Source organism: Nerophis ophidion, linkage group LG03, assembly GCF_033978795.1.
Source record: "Nerophis ophidion isolate RoL-2023_Sa linkage group LG03, RoL_Noph_v1.0, whole genome shotgun sequence".
Taxonomy (NCBI): Eukaryota; Metazoa; Chordata; class Actinopteri; order Syngnathiformes; family Syngnathidae; genus Nerophis; species Nerophis ophidion.
In genome coordinates, this window is record NC_084613.1 from 85,003,139 (window position 1) to 85,021,074 (window position 17,936).

Sequence of the window (17,936 nt, forward strand, 5' to 3'; positions counted from 1 at the left end):
ATAACTTTCTCCGACTTTGTAAGACGTGTTTTATGCCACTTCTTTTTCTGTCTCATTTTGTCAACCAAACTTTTAACGTTGTGCATGGATGCACAAAGGTGAGTTTTGTTGATGTTATTGACTTGTGTGGAGTGCTAATCAGACATATTTGGTCACTGAATGACTGCAAGCTAATCGATGCTAACATGCTATTTAGGCTAGCTATATGTACATATTGAATCATTATGCAACATTTGTAGCTATATTAGAGCTCATTTAATTTCCTTTAAGTCCCCATAATTCAATCTATATCTCATGACACACTATCTGTGCTCCAGGCGGATTTGTTTTTGTATTTTTGGTCCAATATGGCTCTTTCAACATTTGGGGTTGCCGACCCCTGGACTAGATCATAGACATACTAACTCAAATTAGCATGGCCAATCGCAAGCACATACACTCTATATAATCGCACTAACATTCATATCAATGGAGAATTTGCCGTCTGCATTGAAGCTAACATACGTATTTTTGGAATGTGGGCGGAAACTGGGTTGCGCGGAGAAAACCCACCCTCCATACATCTATGTCCAAATGGAGGTTCGAAATTAAAAGTTAAAAGAGTCAAAATATCTACTATTATTATCTATTATTTTCCCGAAGATTTTTTCAAAGTGGAATATTTCATGTCAAGTAATTGGAGCCCTGATTAGAAAAATAATTCATAACAACACTTAATCCATCGATCCAATTTCTTCTGCTTATCCGTGGTCGGGTCGCGGGGGCAGCAGGCTAAGCAGAGAAGGCCAGACTTCCCTTTCCCCTATCGCCAAGGGTGAGCCCCGCCACCCGCCCGAGGAAACTCAATTCCGCCGCTTGTACCCATGATCTTGTCTTTTCGGTCATAACCCAAAGCTCATGACCATAGGTGAGGATGGGAACAGAGATCGACCGGTAAATTAAGAGCTTTGCCTTCCGGCTCAGCTCCTTCTGCACCACAACGGATCGATACAGGGTCCGCATTACCGAAGACGCCGCACTGACACTCCTGTCAATCTCACGATCCACTCTTCCCTCACTCGTGAACAAGACTCCAAGGTACTTGAACTGCTCCACATGGGGCAGGATCTCTTCCCCAACTTGGAGATGGCACTCCACCCTTTTCCGGGCGATAACCACGGACTCGGACTTGGAGGTGCTGATCCTCATCCCGGGCGCTTCGCACTCGGCTGCGAACCGATCCGGTGACTTTTTACAAGAACAAGAAAGTTTGCTTACTGGCTCACCTGCACTGGCTGCCTGTGCACTTAAGATGTGACTTTAAGGTTTTACTACTTACGTATAAAATACTACACGGTCTAGCTCCATCCTATCTTGCTGATTGTATTGTACCATACGTCCCGGCAAGAAACTTGCATTCAAAGAACTGCAGCTTATTAGTGATTCCCAGAGCCCAAAACAAATCTGCGGGCTATAGAGCGTTTTCTGTTCCGGTTCCAGTACTCTAGAAGGCCCTCCCGGTAACAGTTAGAGATGCTACCTCAGTAGAAGCATTTAAGTCCCATGTTAAAACTCATTTGTATACTCTAGCCTTTAAACAGACCCCACTTTTAGACCAGTTGATCTGCCGTTAGTTTAAAAGGGTGGGGGGGCGGCACAGATTCGGTGACCACAGTTGAAGCGCTAGCTGTCCAAAGTCAGGACACAGGGTGGACCACTCATCTGTGCATTAGTTGGGGACGTCTCTGCGCTGCTGACCTGTCTCTGACCCTGGACAGCCAGCGCTTCATCCGTGGCCACCGAACCTGTGTCCCCCCCAACCCCCTCCACAAAGGAGAGGAGGGAAGAGCAGGGAGGGTCTATTTAAAGCAGGGGTCTCAGACACGCGGCCCACGAGACGTTATTTTGCGGCCCCCACCTTAATATGAAAGTTTAATGTTAGTGCGGCCCGTGAGTTTTGTATGAATGCCGCTTTACAGCATTGTGTTATTTGGGTCCAAAACGGCTCTTTCAACGTTCTGGGTTGCCTACCCCTGCCTTAGTGGAAAAGCGGAAAATGAGTGAAAGCGACATAGACGATGCAATGGAGACGAGGGTTTTTCTTTAAGTGCCTGGTTACAGTTGCACCGCGACACCTGTCCGTCAGTAATAACAGTCCCCGATAACCTGAATCAACTCAAAGCGTTATTTTTATTTTCTTATTGTTTAATTTAGCATTGCCTTACACGAGGAACACTACATATATTTCTATATGACGCCGGATAACACTCCGGGAGCCGTCACTTTTTTGCGCTCGCTATCCCTGTACTTTCCCGACTATTATCCGCCGACCGCCGTGTTGCTGTAGGGAGGAAAAGTGGAACGACACACGTTGTGGAAATAATCAATCAATCAATCAATGTTTATTTATATAGCCCCAAATCACAAATGTCTCAAAGGACTGCACGAATCATTACGACTACAACATCCTCGGAAGAACCCACAAAAGGGCAAGGAAAACTCACACCCAGTGGGCAGGGAGAATTCACATCCAGTGGGACGCCAGTGACAATGCTGACTATGAGAAACCTTGGAGAGGACCTCAGATGTGGGCAACCCCCCCACCCCCTCTAGGGGACCGAAAGCAATGGATGTCGAGCGGGTCTAACATGATACTGTGAAAGTTCAATCCATAGTGGCTCCAACACAGCCGCGAGAGTTCAGTTCAAAGCGGATCCAAAACAGCAGCGAGAGTCCCGTCCACAGGAAACCATCTCAAGCGGAGGCGGATCAGCAGCGTAGAGATGTCCCCAACTGATACACGTGGGTCCCGACGAGCAGCCCATCCTGGGTCTCGACTCTGGACAGCCAGTACTTCATCCAGGTCATCGGACCGGACCCCCTCCACATGGGAGGGGGGGACATAGGAGAAATAAGAAAAGAAGCGGCAGATCAACTGGTCTAAAAAGAAGGTATATTTAAAGGCTCGAGTATACAGATGAGTTTTAACGTGAGACTTAAATGCTTCTACTAACATTATTCTCAGTGCGTGGGCTAAATACAAATATATTCCACAACCTCAAACATGTCTTTTTCAAAGCCTGCAGTGAAGAGAAAGCAAAGGCAATTCCAGGAGAAGTGGGAGACGCAATATTCCTTTGTTGGGCACAGGAGCACCCCGACGTGTTTTATTTGCACAGAGAAAGTTGCGGTGCACAAGGGTTACAATTTGTAAAGAGTCAACACCTTCTTGTAAGAGTCAACACCACAAGTATTTCTCATTACATTTCATCTGTTTATGTTTTTTTAATAGTGTTTTTGTCACGTGGGGGTCGCATTTTAATGCGGGATCGTTCCTCCAACGCAAACATAGACACTCTGGACAACAACTAAAAGGTAAGAATGATTTAATAACAAAACACTGGTACAAAAACAGACGAAAAGAAACGCGTGGCGAAAGCACAGAAGCTAATGCTAACACTAGCACAGGATCAGGTAACAAGAAATCTAGAATTACCAACGAAACAGTTGCATACCGCAAACAAGGGACCAAGACCGACTGACGGGACAAGGCAGGCTTAAATAAGGAAGTAATTAACAAAAACAGGTGTGCGTCTGGAACCCTCAGCAGGTGAAATTAATATATTGCCATGGTGACCAAACTGACTCACAAAAAGGTACACAAACAACAGAGGGAGTCCAAACTAACAGAAAATAACTAAACTAAACATGATCCAGACTACGGATCATGACAGTTTTTTTATGTCAGCCACATTTGTGTGCGGGCCACAAATGGCCCCCGGGCCGCACTTTGGACACCACGCCTCTAGAAGGTTCCGCAGCCTACTGGGGGTGTGAAGGAGTTAATAACCGCCACACTAGTTTGGAAAGTCCCAGCAGTGATGTTAGAAGCAATTAGGAGTAAATTAATGACAGAGCTGCCAGCGGAGGGGAGGATAAAGAAGTAAACAACGAGCTCAAGCTATCATAAATAATTCATCAAGCCCTGTCTGACTTTTGTTTAACACTTTACTTACTTTAGGGATATCCAAAGTGCGGCCCGGGGGCCATATGCGGCCCGAAGCTAATTGTTTACCGGCCCGCCAAACATTCTGGATATGCTATTGCAAAAATAAAAAAGAACAATGAAAATATTGGAATGAGGTGAAATCTATCAAGAAAAAGTTGCAATGTTGACACAAAACGTTCATGCAGGCTGTTTTTTTTTTCCTTTTGTCTTTATTTTACTATGTAAAAAACATCTTTACCATGAGTTGATTAACGTGGACCCCGACTTAAACAAGTTGAAAAACTGATTTGATTATTACCATTTAGTGGTCAATTGTACGGAATCTACTAATTACAAGTCTCAATCAATTATTATTTTATTTTTTTGCCATTGCTCAAAACAAAAAATAATGACAGAAAAAAATTCATGTTATAATAAATTATTTTCAAAGCTCCAATTAGTTCAAAAAATTCACTTTAAAATGTTTTATGTGGTAAATATTGCATATATTGTGCAGTTGCCATATAAAAACTAAGTTTTCTTTGACAAAAGAGCATAAAACAAACAAAATAATGGTTCAAACGTAAAATCGACAAATATATCTGAAGTTGATCTCGTAACTTAAGTGTTGAAAGTTAAAAAAAAAACTAATAAAAATGTTGTCCAGGGTGTACCCCGCCTTCCGCCCGATTGTAGCTGAGATAGGCGCCAGCGACCCCCGCGACCCCAACAGGGAAAAAGCGGTAGAAAATGGATGGATGGATGGAAAAATGTATCAGTTTCTGAGTGGGGCACCATTTGGATCCCAAATATATTTAGTAGTATTTTATTTATCTTTTCACCGTGCATTATTGATCTTTTAGGCATACTTGCCAACCCTCTCGGATTTTCCGGGAGACTCCCGAATTTTAGCGCCTCTCCCAAAAACTTCCCGGAAGAAATGTTCTCCCGAAAATCTTGCGAAATTCAGCCGGAGCTGGAGGCCACGCCCCCTCCAGCTCCATGCGGAAATTAGTTTTCACGTCCGCTTTCCCACTATATAAACAGCTTGCCTGTCCAATCACGTTACAACATCTACGGATTTTAATAAAAAAACTGCACACACAAGTAGACGAAGCAGAAGAACGAGGAAGTTACAGCCATGGCGACGCCGTCTGTAATAGAGTGATCCATGTTGTCTGTTGCCATCTCCTGGTGAATGTTGGCTATAGCGTTATGGGGTTGCTTTTTTATTGGCCAAAAATTTACGTGGTGTTGCGCACCTGACGGGTAGTGAGGGAGTCTGTTCTGATTCCCGAAGCCCACAGTAAAGACACGTAACTTCATCACCTCGCCTGGTTATCGACTCCAACCCAATATATTACACCGTTGACGAGCAAAATGAAGAAATACGCTTACAAGTTCACAAAATGGAGACCCGATGGTGTAACTTATGCTGAGACAACGATGGCTATACTGATAGCTGGAAGCAACATCCCGTTCTCCTTTGCGGATGTCTACAACAAATCCGTAAAGGATATGTTCCTGGATTCGGAGATCGCTCGCCAGTATACGCAAATGGCAGAACAAAGGTTATTCAAATAGTGAAAGGTAAGTGTTGTTATTGTTTTTTTAGTAACCAGCAAGCACAGTACAGTTAGTAGAACAACTGTGTTTTTATTACTGTGTATTTGATACGTGCCGTCTGAAATTCAACTATTTATTTTATTTATATATATATATGATAAAATAGATATATATAGCTAGTGTTCACTGAAAGTCAAGTATTTCAAACACACACACATATATATATATATATATATATATATATATATGAAATACTCGAGGTGGTGAATTGGCTGTAAATATACTCCTCCCGTCTTAACCACGCCCCCCCCACCTCCTGAAATCAGAGGTCTCAAGGTTGGCAAGTATGCTTTTAGGGCTCTAATTACTAAATACCGCATACTGTATTTCCTTGAATTGCCGCAGGGCATATAATATGCGCCTGCCTTGAATTACTGCCGGGTCGAACTCGCTTCCCAAAATAATTAGTGCATGCTTAGTATTACCGCCTGGTCAAACTCGTGACGTCACGAGTGACACTTCCCCTGTCATCATTTTCAAAATGGAGGAGGCTGATTTCAATACCGATAATTTGAAATCGCATAAAGGGAAGAAGATTAAGAGCTATTCAGTAGGATTTAAGGTCCAAGCTTACATCACACTCAAATGTTTACTGCATACCTTTGGTAAGTGCCGGAGTGAGAAGAGGTTTTAAAATAATCAGCGCATGCTTACTTTTACCGCATGCGTCTGGTAAGTGCAGGAGTGAGAAGAGGTTTTAAATTAATTAGCGCCCCGGCGGCAATTCAAGGAAATACAGTATATGAAGTATACTTGAAATACTCGAGTTGGTGAATTGGCTGTAAATATACTCCTCCCCTCTTAACCACGCCCCCAACCACACCTGTGCCCCACCCCTGACCACGCCCCCCACACCTCCCAAAATCGCAGGTCTGAAGGTTAGCAAGTTTGCTTTTAGGGCTCTAATTACTAAATACCGCATATTTCAGTTTTACTATTATAAAAACATAGATGTTTTTGACATAAATGCCATAAAACCTTTTTTTTTTTTAAAGTTGATATAGAGATTTACTGTAAGCGTTAAATAAAAAAATTATTAAAAATTGACTTATTTTTAACATTTTATTAACTGAGACCCTTTATGGTCCGCGGGACCCCTAAAGGTAAAATATTTTTTTTAAATCTCTATATGTTGTTATGGTTTGAAAATGAAAAATATCAAAATGGCCCCCGCATGCTTTAAAGGCCTACTGAAATTAGATGTTCTTATTTAAACGGTCCATTCTATTCGGACCGAGAAAATTAAAATTTCCCCATTAATTTGAGGATGAAAGATTTGTGGATGATGATATTAATAGCGAAGGACTAGAAGAAAAAAAAAGGCGATTGCATTGGGACAGATTCAGATGTTTTTAGACACATTTACTAGGATAATTCTGGTAAATCCCTTATCTTTCTATTGTGTTGCTAGTGTTTTAGTGACATTAAATAGTACCTGATAGTCAAAGGGGGTGTGTCCACGGGTGTCTTGAGGCCAGTCTCTGAGGGAAGTCGACGGCAGCTGCATGGACGGCGCAAGCTTAGCTGATCTCTGGTAAGAGGCGACTTTTTACCACAATTTTCTCACCCAAACCTGCCGGTTGACAAGTGGTCGGGAACCATGTTCGCTTGACCGCTCTGATCCATGGTAAAGCTTCACCTGTGGGAATTTTAAACAAGGAATCACCGTGTGTTTGTGTGGCTATTTGATTGATTGATTGATACTTTTATTAGTAGATTGCACAGTACAGTACATATTCCGTACAATTGACCACTAAATGGTAACACCCGAATAAGTTTTTCAACTTGTTTAAGTCCACGTTAATCAATTCATGGTACAAACATATACTATCAACATAATACAGTCATCACACAAGTTAATCATCATAGTATGTACATTGAATTATTTACATTATTTACGATCCGGGGGGTGGGATGAGGAGCTTTGGTTGATATCAGTACTTCAGTCATCAACAATTGCATCAACAGAGAAATGTGGACATTGAAACAGTGTAGGTCTTATTTAGTAGGATATGTACAGCCAGCAGAGAACATAGTGAGTTCACATAGCATAAGAACAAGTATATACATTAGAAGTATATTTGAGTTGTTTATAATCCGGGGAGATGGGATGTGAATGGAGGAGGGTATTAGTAAAGTGTTGAAGTTGCCTGGAGGTGTTGTTTTAGAGCGCTTTTGAAGGAGGATAGAGATGCACTTACTTTTATACCTGTTGGGAGTGCATTCCACATTGATGTGGAATAGAAGGAGAATGAGTTAAGACCTTTGTTAGATCGGAATATGGGTTTAACGTGGTTTGTGGAGCTCCCCCTGGTGTTGTGGTTATGGCGGTCATTTACGTTAAGGAAGTAGTTTGACATGTACTTCGGTATCTAGGAGGGGTAGCGGATTTTATAGACCAGGCTCAGTGCAAGTTGTTTTACTGTGTCCTCCACCCTGAGCCAGCCCACTTTGGAGAAGTGGGTTGGATTCAGGTGTGATCTGGGGTAGAGGTCTAAAAGTAACCGGACTAGCTTATTCTGGGATGTTTGGAGTCTAGATTTGAGGGTTTTGGAGGTGCTGGGGTACCAAGAGGTGCAAGCGTAATCGAAGAAGTGTTGAATGAGAATTCCCGCTAGAATCCTCAAGGTGCTTTTGTTGACCAGAGAGGAGATTCTGTAGAGGAATCTCGTTCTTTGGTTGACTTAAAGCAGGGGTAGGGAACCTATGGCTCTAGAGCCAGATGTGGATCTTTTGATGACTGCATCCGGCTCTCGGATAAATCTGAGCTGACATTGCTTAACACGATAAGTAATGAATAATTCCACTTGTAATCATTGTGTTAAAAATAACATTCAAAATATAAAACATTCACATGCATTTTTATGTTCAAGAAGTTGCGTTAATGGTAAGAAGTCATTTATTTATTATTGGTTAGTGTGGGGCTTGCCCTCCTGGGGGTTCTTCAGACCACCAAGCACCGACATGAGAGCCTGTTTTAGGGTTAAAATATTGGTGTTTTTTTTTCAATTAGTCTCTCAGTTGCTTTCCAGCAATTGTGTTTTTCTCTTTAGTCCTCATTCGCCCTTTGGCTCCAGCCCCAACCCTGTCTCTCCTCCTGGCTGCTGCTTATAACAGAGCGACAGGTGATTAGATAACAAGGCCAAGGTGGGCCGTCTACGCACCTGTCGCTGATTTCGAGGCCGGTCCTGGCAACATCCTGCTTTTCTGCAGGCCCGCAGGCCACGCCCCCTCCACAGTTAGCTTCAGAATAACAATGTTATTACAAAGAATAAGAGACCTATTATACTCTGGAAATGTTGGTCTTACTTAAAAATGCACGTGTTTAGTTGTGTTCAGTGTTATAAAAAAATATATATATGGCTCTTAGGGAAATACATTTTAAAATATTTGGCTTCTTGGCTCTCTCAGACAAAAAGGTTCCCGACCCCTGACCTAAAGGCTAAAGCTTCCCGACTCCATCTTTCTACTTTGACTTCTCCATTATTAATTGAACAAGATTCAGCAACACAGATGTCCAGAATACTGTTTAGTTGCACGATGAAAAGAGACGACTTTTAGCCGCAAATGGTGCTGTGCTAATATGTCCTGACAGTCCGTGACATCATTCCACACATTAAAAGCGTTACTAAAACGGCCTTCTTTCATCTCCGTAATATCGCTAAAATTCGCTCCATTTTGTCCACTAAAGACGCCGAGATCATCATCCATGCGTTTGTTACGTCTCGTCTCGATTACTGTAACGTATTATTTTCGGGTCTCCCCATGTCTAGCATTAAAAGATTACAGTTGGTACAAAATGCGGCTGCTAGACTTTTGACAAGAACAAGAAAGTTTGATCATATTACGCCTGTACTGTATATACCTTTATATACATATATACATACATATATACCTATACTGTATATACCTTTATATATATATATACATACATACATACCTATACTGTATATACCTTTATATACATATATACATACATATATACCTATACTGTATATACCTTTATATACATATATACATACATATATACCTGTACTGTATATACCTTTATATACATACATATATACCTATACTGTATATACCTTTATATACATATATACATACATATATACCTGTACTGGCTCACCTGCACTGGCTTCCTGTGAACTTTAAGGTTTTACTAACTACGTATAAAATACTACACGGCCTAGCTCCAGCCTATCTTGCCGATTGTATTGTACCATATGTCCCGGCAAGAAATCTGCGTTCAAAAGACTCCGGCTTATTAGTGATTCCTAGAGCCCAAAAAAAGTCTGCGGGCTATAGAGCGTTTTCCGTTCGGGCTCCAGTACTCTGGAATGCCCTCCCGGTAACAGTTCGAGATGCTGCTTCAGTAGAAGCATTTAAGTCTCACCTTAAAACTCATCTGTATACTCTAGCCTTTAAATAGACCTCCTTTTTAGACCAGTTGATCTGCCGCTTCTTTTCTTTCTCCTATGTCCCCCCCTCCCTTGTGGAGGGGGTCTGGTCCGATGACCATGGATGAAGTACTGGCTGTCCAGAGTCGAGACCCAGGATGGACCGCTCGCCTGTATCGATTGGGGACATCTCTACACTGCTGATCCGCCTCCGCTTGAGATGGTCTCCTGTGGACGGGACTCTCTCTGCTGTTTTGGATCCGCTTTGGACTGAACTCTCGCGGCTGTGTTGGAGCCACTATGGATTGAACTTTCACAGCATCATGTTAGACCCGCTCGACATCCATTGCTTTCGGTCCCCTAGATGCGGGGGGGGTGGGGGGGGGGGGTTGCCCACATCTGAGGTCCTCTCCAAGGTTTCTCATAGTCAGCATTGTCACTGGCGTCCCACTGGATGTGAATTCTCCCTGCCCACTGGGTGTGACTTTTCCTTGCCCTTTTGTGGGTTCTTCCGAGGATGTTGTAGTCGTAATGATTTGTGCAGTCCTTTGAGACATTTGTGATTTGGGGCTATATAAATAAACATTGATTGATTGATTGATTCCGCGAGTTTTCAACAAGAAACTCAGCGGGAAATTTAAAATTGCAATGTAGTCAACTAAAGCGGCCCTATTGGCATGTGTTGCAATGTTAATATTTCATCATTGATATATAAAGTATCAGACTGCGTGGTCGCTAGTAGTGGCTTTCAGTAGGTATTTAATTCTCTAGTCTGCGGACCTGAGTGGAAAAAGTTTGGACACCCCTGTTTTTACTTACTTGAACTCTGCTTGAAAGCAGCAAACATGTCTGCTGCCTCGAGCAAAGAAAGCAGAAAAAAAAAAAAAAAGGGAGTCACAAATAAAAAAGAGGGGAGGGAGTAAAAGCCGTCAAAGTTGACGCCCAGCGGCGAGGCTCCTCCTGCGGGAGGATTATAAGGCAAATGTCGGGGCGGGCCAGCGGCACTGGGGAGTTGAAGGACCCGTAAAACACGCACTGCCGCACGGCCTCAACTTCCAAACAACCCGCCGGTTTGGTTGTTGTTGTTTTTTTTGTTTTTTTCCCCCTTCTGCCCGGAACAACTTTTTTTTTTTTTTTGCCCAATCATGAGCACGGCTGTGGTGTCGCCTTTTTTCGACTTTGAAGCGATGAACAAGGTAACTTTTATGTCTTTTTTCACCCAACAGTTAGCTGCCCCGGGCTAGCGAGCTAGCATGCTTAGCTTGTGTGGAGGAATGATGCCCTCGTTTTGTTTTTTTTTTCCCCCAAAACTCTTTCTCACCTGTACGTGCTCTTCACGCCTACCATGGACTGTGTTATGGCGGCCGGAATGGCGGGTGTTTTTTTTTGTTTTGTTTTTCTTTTTACCGTGTTTGAAAAGTTGAGTGCGGGCTAGTTAGCCTGGTTTGTGTGCGCCACTTTTTTAAGGCTGATCTCAGATCAGCCACATGCTCGCTAATCATTCACCAGATTTGTCTGGCATTAACCCTCCTTGGACAGATTAGCTGCTTAATATTTTCTCCGCCACAACAACAACAACAAAAATCACCACATTTAATTTCCCTCCTCGTTGCAGCATATTAATAGTATTTTATACAAACCCCGTTTCCAAATGAGTTGGGAAATTGTGTTAGATGTAAATGTAAACAGAATACAATGATTTGCAAATCATTTTCAAACCATATTCAGTTGAATATGCTACAAAGACAACATATTTAATGTTCAAACTAATAAACTTTTTTTTTTCCAAATAATAATTTCATGGCTTCAACATGTGCCAAAGTAGTTGGGAAAGGGCATGTTCACCGCTCTGTTACATCACCTTTTCTTTTAACAACACTCACAAAACGTTTGGGAACTAATTGTTGACGCTTTGAAAGTGGAATTCTTTCCCATTTTTGTTTTATGTAGAGCTTCAGTCGTTTAACAATCCGGGGTCTCCGCTGTCGTATTTTACGCTTCATAATGCGCCACACATTTTTGATGGGAGACAGGTCTGGACTGCAGGCGGGCCAGGAAAGTACCCAAACTAATTTTTTACGAAGCCACGCTGTTGTACCACTTGTCTTGCTGAAATAAGCAGGGGTGTCCATGATAACGTTGCTTGGATGACAACATGGACCTTTCAGCATTAAAGGTGCCTTCATAAATGTATAAGTTACCCATGCCTTGGGCACTAATACACCCCCATACCATCACACATGCTGGCTTTTGAACTTTGCATCTATAACAATCCGAATGGTTATTTTCCTCTTTGTTTTGGAGGACACCACGTCCTCTGTTTCCAAATATAATTTGAAACGTGAACTCCTCAGACCACAGAACACCTTTCCACTTTGCATCAGTCCATCTTAGGTAAGCTCGAGCCCAGCCAGGCCTGCGGTGTTTCGGGATATTGTTGATAAATGGGTTTGGCTTTGCATAGTTGAGTTTTAACTTGCACTTACAGATGTAGCGACCAACTGTAGTTACTGACAGTGGTTTTATGAAATGTTCTGAGCCCATGTGGTGATATCCTTTACACACTGATGTCGGTTTTTGATGCAGGGATCAAAAGTCCGTAACATCATCAGTGATTTCTCCAGATTCTCTGAACTGTTTGATGATTATAACGGACCGTAGATGGTAAAATCCCGAAATTCCTTGCAATAGCTCGTTGAGAAATGTTGTTCTAAAACTGTTCGACAAATTGCTTACAAAGTAGTGACTCTCGCCCCATCCTTGTTTGTGAATTACTTAGCATTTCATGGAAGCTGCTTTTATACCCAAACATTGCACCCAGCTGTTCCCAATTAGCCTGCACACCTGTGGAATGTTCCATATAAGTGTTTGATGAGCATTCCTCAACTTTATCAGTATTTATTGCCACCTTTACCAACTTCTTTGTGTTGCTGGCATCAAATTGTAAAGTTAATGGCAAAAAAATAGTTATCAGTTTGAACATCAAATATGTTGTCAACTGAATATGGGTTGAAAATGATTTGCAAATGATTGTATTCCGTTCATATTTACATCCAACACAATTTCCCGACTCATATGGAAACAGGGTTTGTATAAAAGTGCCACTTTTTTTTGCGTTGAACGAGTGTCCAACTCTCATGTGCTCCATTTTACTGAGGCGGCCACGCATTCCCCGCCAGGGCAAGCGGCCAAAGCAGCTGCCGCTCCGCTCTTCAGGCCCGCATCCGCTTTTCCGAGGCAGAAAAGTCACACCGTAATTATTTGTGTCCTTCGCAGAACAACAAGCTGCTCGGCTTCAACAACAACCCCATGACGGTCCCCAACGTGGCCATGCCCAGCCCCGCCGGAGCCCTGCTGGACAGGAAGGCGGTGGGCTCCCCCTCGGTGGGAGGCGTGTACCAGCGGCGACACTCGGTCAGCAGCGGCACCAAGTTCAGCCAGAACCAGTTCCTCAACAGTCTGAAGGCGGCCGAGCACTCGTTGCTGATCTCCGGGGCGAACAAGGAGAACCGCCTGCGGGACCGCTCCTTCTCCGAGACGGGCGAGCGGCTCCTCAACAAGTGCCTGGGCCCGGCCAGCCCCACGGGCAGCCAAGTGAACTCTAGCCGCTACAAGACGGAGCTGTGCCGGCCCTTCGAGGAGAACGGCGCCTGCAAATACGGCGACAAGTGTCAGTTCGCCCACGGCATCCACGAACTGCGCAGCCTGAGCCGCCACCCCAAGTACAAAACGGAGCTGTGCCGCACCTTCCACACCATCGGGTTCTGCCCGTACGGCCCCCGCTGCCACTTCATCCACAACGCCGAGGAGCGCCGCGGACCCCCGCTCAAGTCCTCAATCTCCTCCTCCTCCACCGGCGAGATGGAGCGTCCCCGGCTGCAGCACAGCTACAGCTTCGCCGGCTTCTCCAGCTCGGCGGCGCTCCGAGACAGCCCCACGTCCGTCACCCCGCCGCCCATGTTCTTCCCCGACGAGGTCTCCGACTGGCCCAGCAGTAACCCCTTCACCTACTCCAGCCAGGAGCTGGCCAACCTGTTCGGGCCCAGCTTGAGCAGCAACCCCACGGGCCCGGACCCCGGACACCCCACCCCCCCTTCCCCGACCGGCACGCCGTACTACTTCAGACCCATGTTGGAGTCCCCTCAGATGTTCGAGTCCCCGTCCAGCCCTCCCGATTCCCTCTCGGACCAGGAGGGCTACCAGAGCAGCTCCGGGGGCAGCCTGAGCGGCTCCGAGTCGCCCACGCTCGACACCACCCGCCGCCTGCCCATCTTCAGCCGCCTTTCCATCTCCGACGACTAGACTCTTTATCTTATTTTGTTGGTTTTTTTTCGTTTCTTTTTTCGACACGAGGAGAACGGCGGCGCACCCCCCCCCCCTTTCTACCTCTCGCCTGAGGACGTAGCGAGTAGAGGGAAGCGTCAGCTAATCATTTCATCCCCGCTAATCTGCACACTGTTTTATTTTGTTGACGAGTAGCCTGCCACGTGTCATAGTGCCAAAAACCACACCAAGAGAAAAACGGACAAAAAAAAAAAAAATCACGACAAATTACTTCTTTTTTTTTTTTTTTTGCAAAGTGCGCCTGTTTTTTTCCTGGGGGTTATTTTTTTTTTTCCGTTTGTTTGTCATTTTTGCTTTCGAACGTGCGACGGCAGCACAAGTGGCCTTAGAAAAGAGACGAGGCCCCGCCCCCCAACTTCCTGGAGGGAGTGGAGGCTCACAAACGACAACAAAAAAGAAAAGTTATGAATAGTTTTTTAAAGTCACTTCAGAAAAAAAAAAAGTCATTAAAAAGTGCCTGGGGGGGGGAAGGCCAGGGGGGAGTTTTTGGGTGAATGGACTGTTTGTTTCCCCCGCCGCCCCCCCACCCCCACCCCACACCCGCCACCCCAGTGTCTTATGTAATTGTGATCAGGGTGAGTCTGCAGGAAGGACTTTGAACTGGAAGTTGCCCCCTCCCCTCCCCCCCATCTCTTTCATCCTGTTGCTGGTCACTGGCTCGTTATTATCTTTTCGGGAACTTACCTTTTAAGTGGCCCCGCCCCCTTTTTCACCCCATCCTCACCTGTGACTTGACAAGATTGGATCTCCAAGCTATTTTTTTTCGTGCCTCCCACTGCTTTTTTTTTTGTTTTTTGTTTTGCTCTCTTCATTTGATAATTATTTTTTATTAATGTTATTACGGTTATTGTTGTTTAAAGAACTTTCCAGACCGAAGGTTTTTTTTTTTTTTTTTTTTGCTTGTCACTGCTTATTTAACTTATCAGAACATATTTATTGGTGATCATATGCATTTTTTTGTTTAATTTTTTTGTATTTATCTGGATAATGAACAATAGAATATATTTTCTTTTATGTTAAATTATGATCTTCCATATTAATCTAAAGATTGTGAAGACATTTTGTCAGTTTTTCCTTTTTTTTTTCGTTTTCACCACAGTTTAATATATTGTACTTAACTTTCTGCAACTACTTTTTTTTTTTTTTTTGTCAAAATTAATTTAAAGCGATAAACTGCGACAAAAAAAACCCTTTTTTTTGGATTATTTATTTCACTTCTTGGTTCGTACTCCCTCGTAACTGCAATTACACGCGCCTCCCATCTTCCCAATGAGAGCGTAACAGTAGCTAGCTGTTATCGACAACATATTCCAGGACTTTACCGCTTCTAGCTGGACGGTAGAAGTAACTTGGATGCTTTTAAGAACTTTTTTTTTTGTTGTTCTACCCGGTTTGCTGTGACCAAATGGAGGGAAAGGTCATTGGTGCACATGCAAGTCCCCCCGCCCAACCCCCTCGACTATTAAAGTGCCTCTTTTCAATACATTCCAGGTAGCCGAGGCCTTTGGTGCCTTTTTATATTGAATGACGGAGGACTTTTTCTTCTTTTCCCCCACATTTGGTAGACGGGGGTGAACAGATTTTTCTTTTTTTTTTTTTGGGGACACAAAGAAAGTAAAATAGAAACTGTTGAATGTATTTTTCCAGCCATGTTTGTTCACTACAGTCCTTTCTGTGAGTTTATATGAGAGCCTGTTTGTTTTTTTCCCCTCTTTTTTTTGTAAGTATTGATTGCAGTTAAGTCAATAAACCCTGTATTTTTTGGAAAAGTTAAAACATTGTGTGAGTTTGACCTACTTTGGATGGATAGGGGTTGGCCTGCAACAGGGATGTCATAGTGGTTTTCATTGAGGGCCACATAGCAGTTATGGCTGCCATCAGAGGGCCCTTTGTGACAGGGAATAATGGATGAGTTTGCCTGTGGATTTCATTATTAATTATATAATTTATTTTAAACTGTCTTACAGTCGAAAACTTTACATTTACAAAATTTTACTGTTAAATAGTTTTTTGTTCCACAAAGTTTTACTGTAAAATTTAGTGTTTTTGACAAGATTTTACTGTATTTATACAGTACTATGTTGTAAAAAAAAAATCCACTCTTTTATAGTACCATTCTGTAAAAATAGTTATTGTTTCACAAAGGTTTACTGTAAAATGTAAGTGTTTTTGACAAGATTTTACTGTATTTTTTACAGTTTAATGTTGTGAAAAAAAATCCACTTTTATAGTAACATTTTATTTTAAAAAAACTAAAATTTTTTTATTTTTTTTCCCCCCCCCAACATTTTACTGTGAAATTTATTTTACAGTAAAGTATTTATTTTACAGTAAACATTTGTAAAAGGTTGTTTAACAAAATGTTTCTGTAAAATAGTCTTTTTGTTTTACTGCAAAATAGTGTTGTTTTTTTTACAAAATTGTACTGTAAAGTGTTTTTATAGTACAATGTTGACAAAAAATCCACTTTTATTGTACAAAAAAAACCTACTTACTGTCATCTTAATTTTGTAAGAGTTTTTTTTTTTTAAACAAAATGCTACTGTAAAAGTGTTTATCAAAGTTTTACTTTAAAATATAGTGGGGGTTTTTTCCAAAATGTTACTGTAAAATATTTTTGGGGTTTCCCAAAGTTTTACTGTAAAATTTAAGTGTTTTTGACAAGATTTTACTGTCAATGTTGTAAAAAAATCCACTATTTTATAGTAACATTTTGTAAAAAAAAAAAAAAAGCTTTTACTGTAAAATGTTGGATTTTTTTTTCAACATTTTACTGTAAAATAGTTTATTTTACCGTAACAATTTGTAAAAGGTTGTTTAATAAAATGTTACTGTAAAATAGTGTTTTTGTTTTTACTGCAAAATAGTGTTGTTTTATACAAAATTGTACTGTAAAGTGTTTTTATAGTACAATGTTGGATTTTTTTTTCACTCTATAGTGCAAAAACACTACTTACTGTCAACTGTTAATTTTGTAAGACGTTTTTTCAAACAAAATTTTACTGTAAAAGTGTTTTTGTTTTACAAAAATGTACTGTAAAATATTTTTTTTTGTTTCACAAAGTTTTACTGTACAATTTAGTATTTTGACAAGATTTGACTTTTTTTTTTTACAGTACAATGTTGTAAAAAAAATCCACTATTTAAAATTTTGTAAAAATAAAAATAAAAAAAGCATTTACTGTAAAATTTAAGATTTTTTTTTTCAAAATTTTACTATAAAATAGTTTATTTTACTGTAACAATTTGTAAAAGGTTGTTTAACAACATTTTACTGTAAAATAGTGTTTTTGTTTTACAAAATTTGACTATTTTTTTGTTTCACAAAGTTTTACTGTACAATTTAGTGTTGTGACAAGAGTTTACTGTAAAGGTTCTTTAACAAAATGTTACTGTAAAATAGAGTTTTTGTTTTACTGAAAAATAGTGTTGTTTTTTACAAAATTTTACTGTAAAGTGTTTTTATAGTACAATGTTGAAAACAAAAATCCACTATTTTATAGTAAAAAAAAACAAACACTATTTACTGTTAATTTTGTAAGAGTTTTTTTTTAAACAAAATGTTACTGTAAAATAGTGGGTTTTTTTTTTTTTTTACAAAG

The 17,936-nt window shown here is 41.6% G+C and overlaps 1 protein-coding gene and 1 long non-coding RNA gene across 3 annotated transcripts in view; one reads left to right on the plus strand and one right to left on the minus strand.

The window, feature by feature from the left end:
* Positions 1-17,936, minus strand: part of LOC133550155 (uncharacterized) — a 298,824-nt gene that overhangs the window by 20,227 nt on the left and 260,661 nt on the right. For both annotated transcript variants that reach the window (XR_009806249.1, XR_009806250.1), the window contains one exon: positions 7,029-7,232. This is a non-coding gene — a long non-coding RNA (uncharacterized LOC133550155). The remainder of the gene's footprint in view (positions 1-7,028; positions 7,233-17,936) is intronic.
* On the plus strand, positions 10,968-16,110 carry zfp36l1a (zinc finger protein 36, C3H type-like 1a). The gene is made up of 2 exons (XM_061896253.1): positions 10,968-11,186; positions 13,267-16,110. The coding sequence occupies exons 1-2, from the start codon at positions 11,136-11,138 to the stop codon at positions 14,290-14,292; spliced, it is 1,077 nt and encodes a 358-aa protein (XP_061752237.1). The 5' UTR covers positions 10,968-11,135; the 3' UTR covers positions 14,293-16,110.

Coding starts and splice junctions, on each gene's coding strand:
- zfp36l1a (XM_061896253.1), top strand. CDS start 11,136: ATGAGCACGGCTGTGGTGTCGCCTTTTTTCGACTTTGAAGCGATGAAC. Junction 11,187..13,266: donor ACTTTGAAGCGATGAACAAG/GTAACTTTTATG, acceptor TGTCCTTCGCAG/AACAACAAGCTGCTCGGCTT.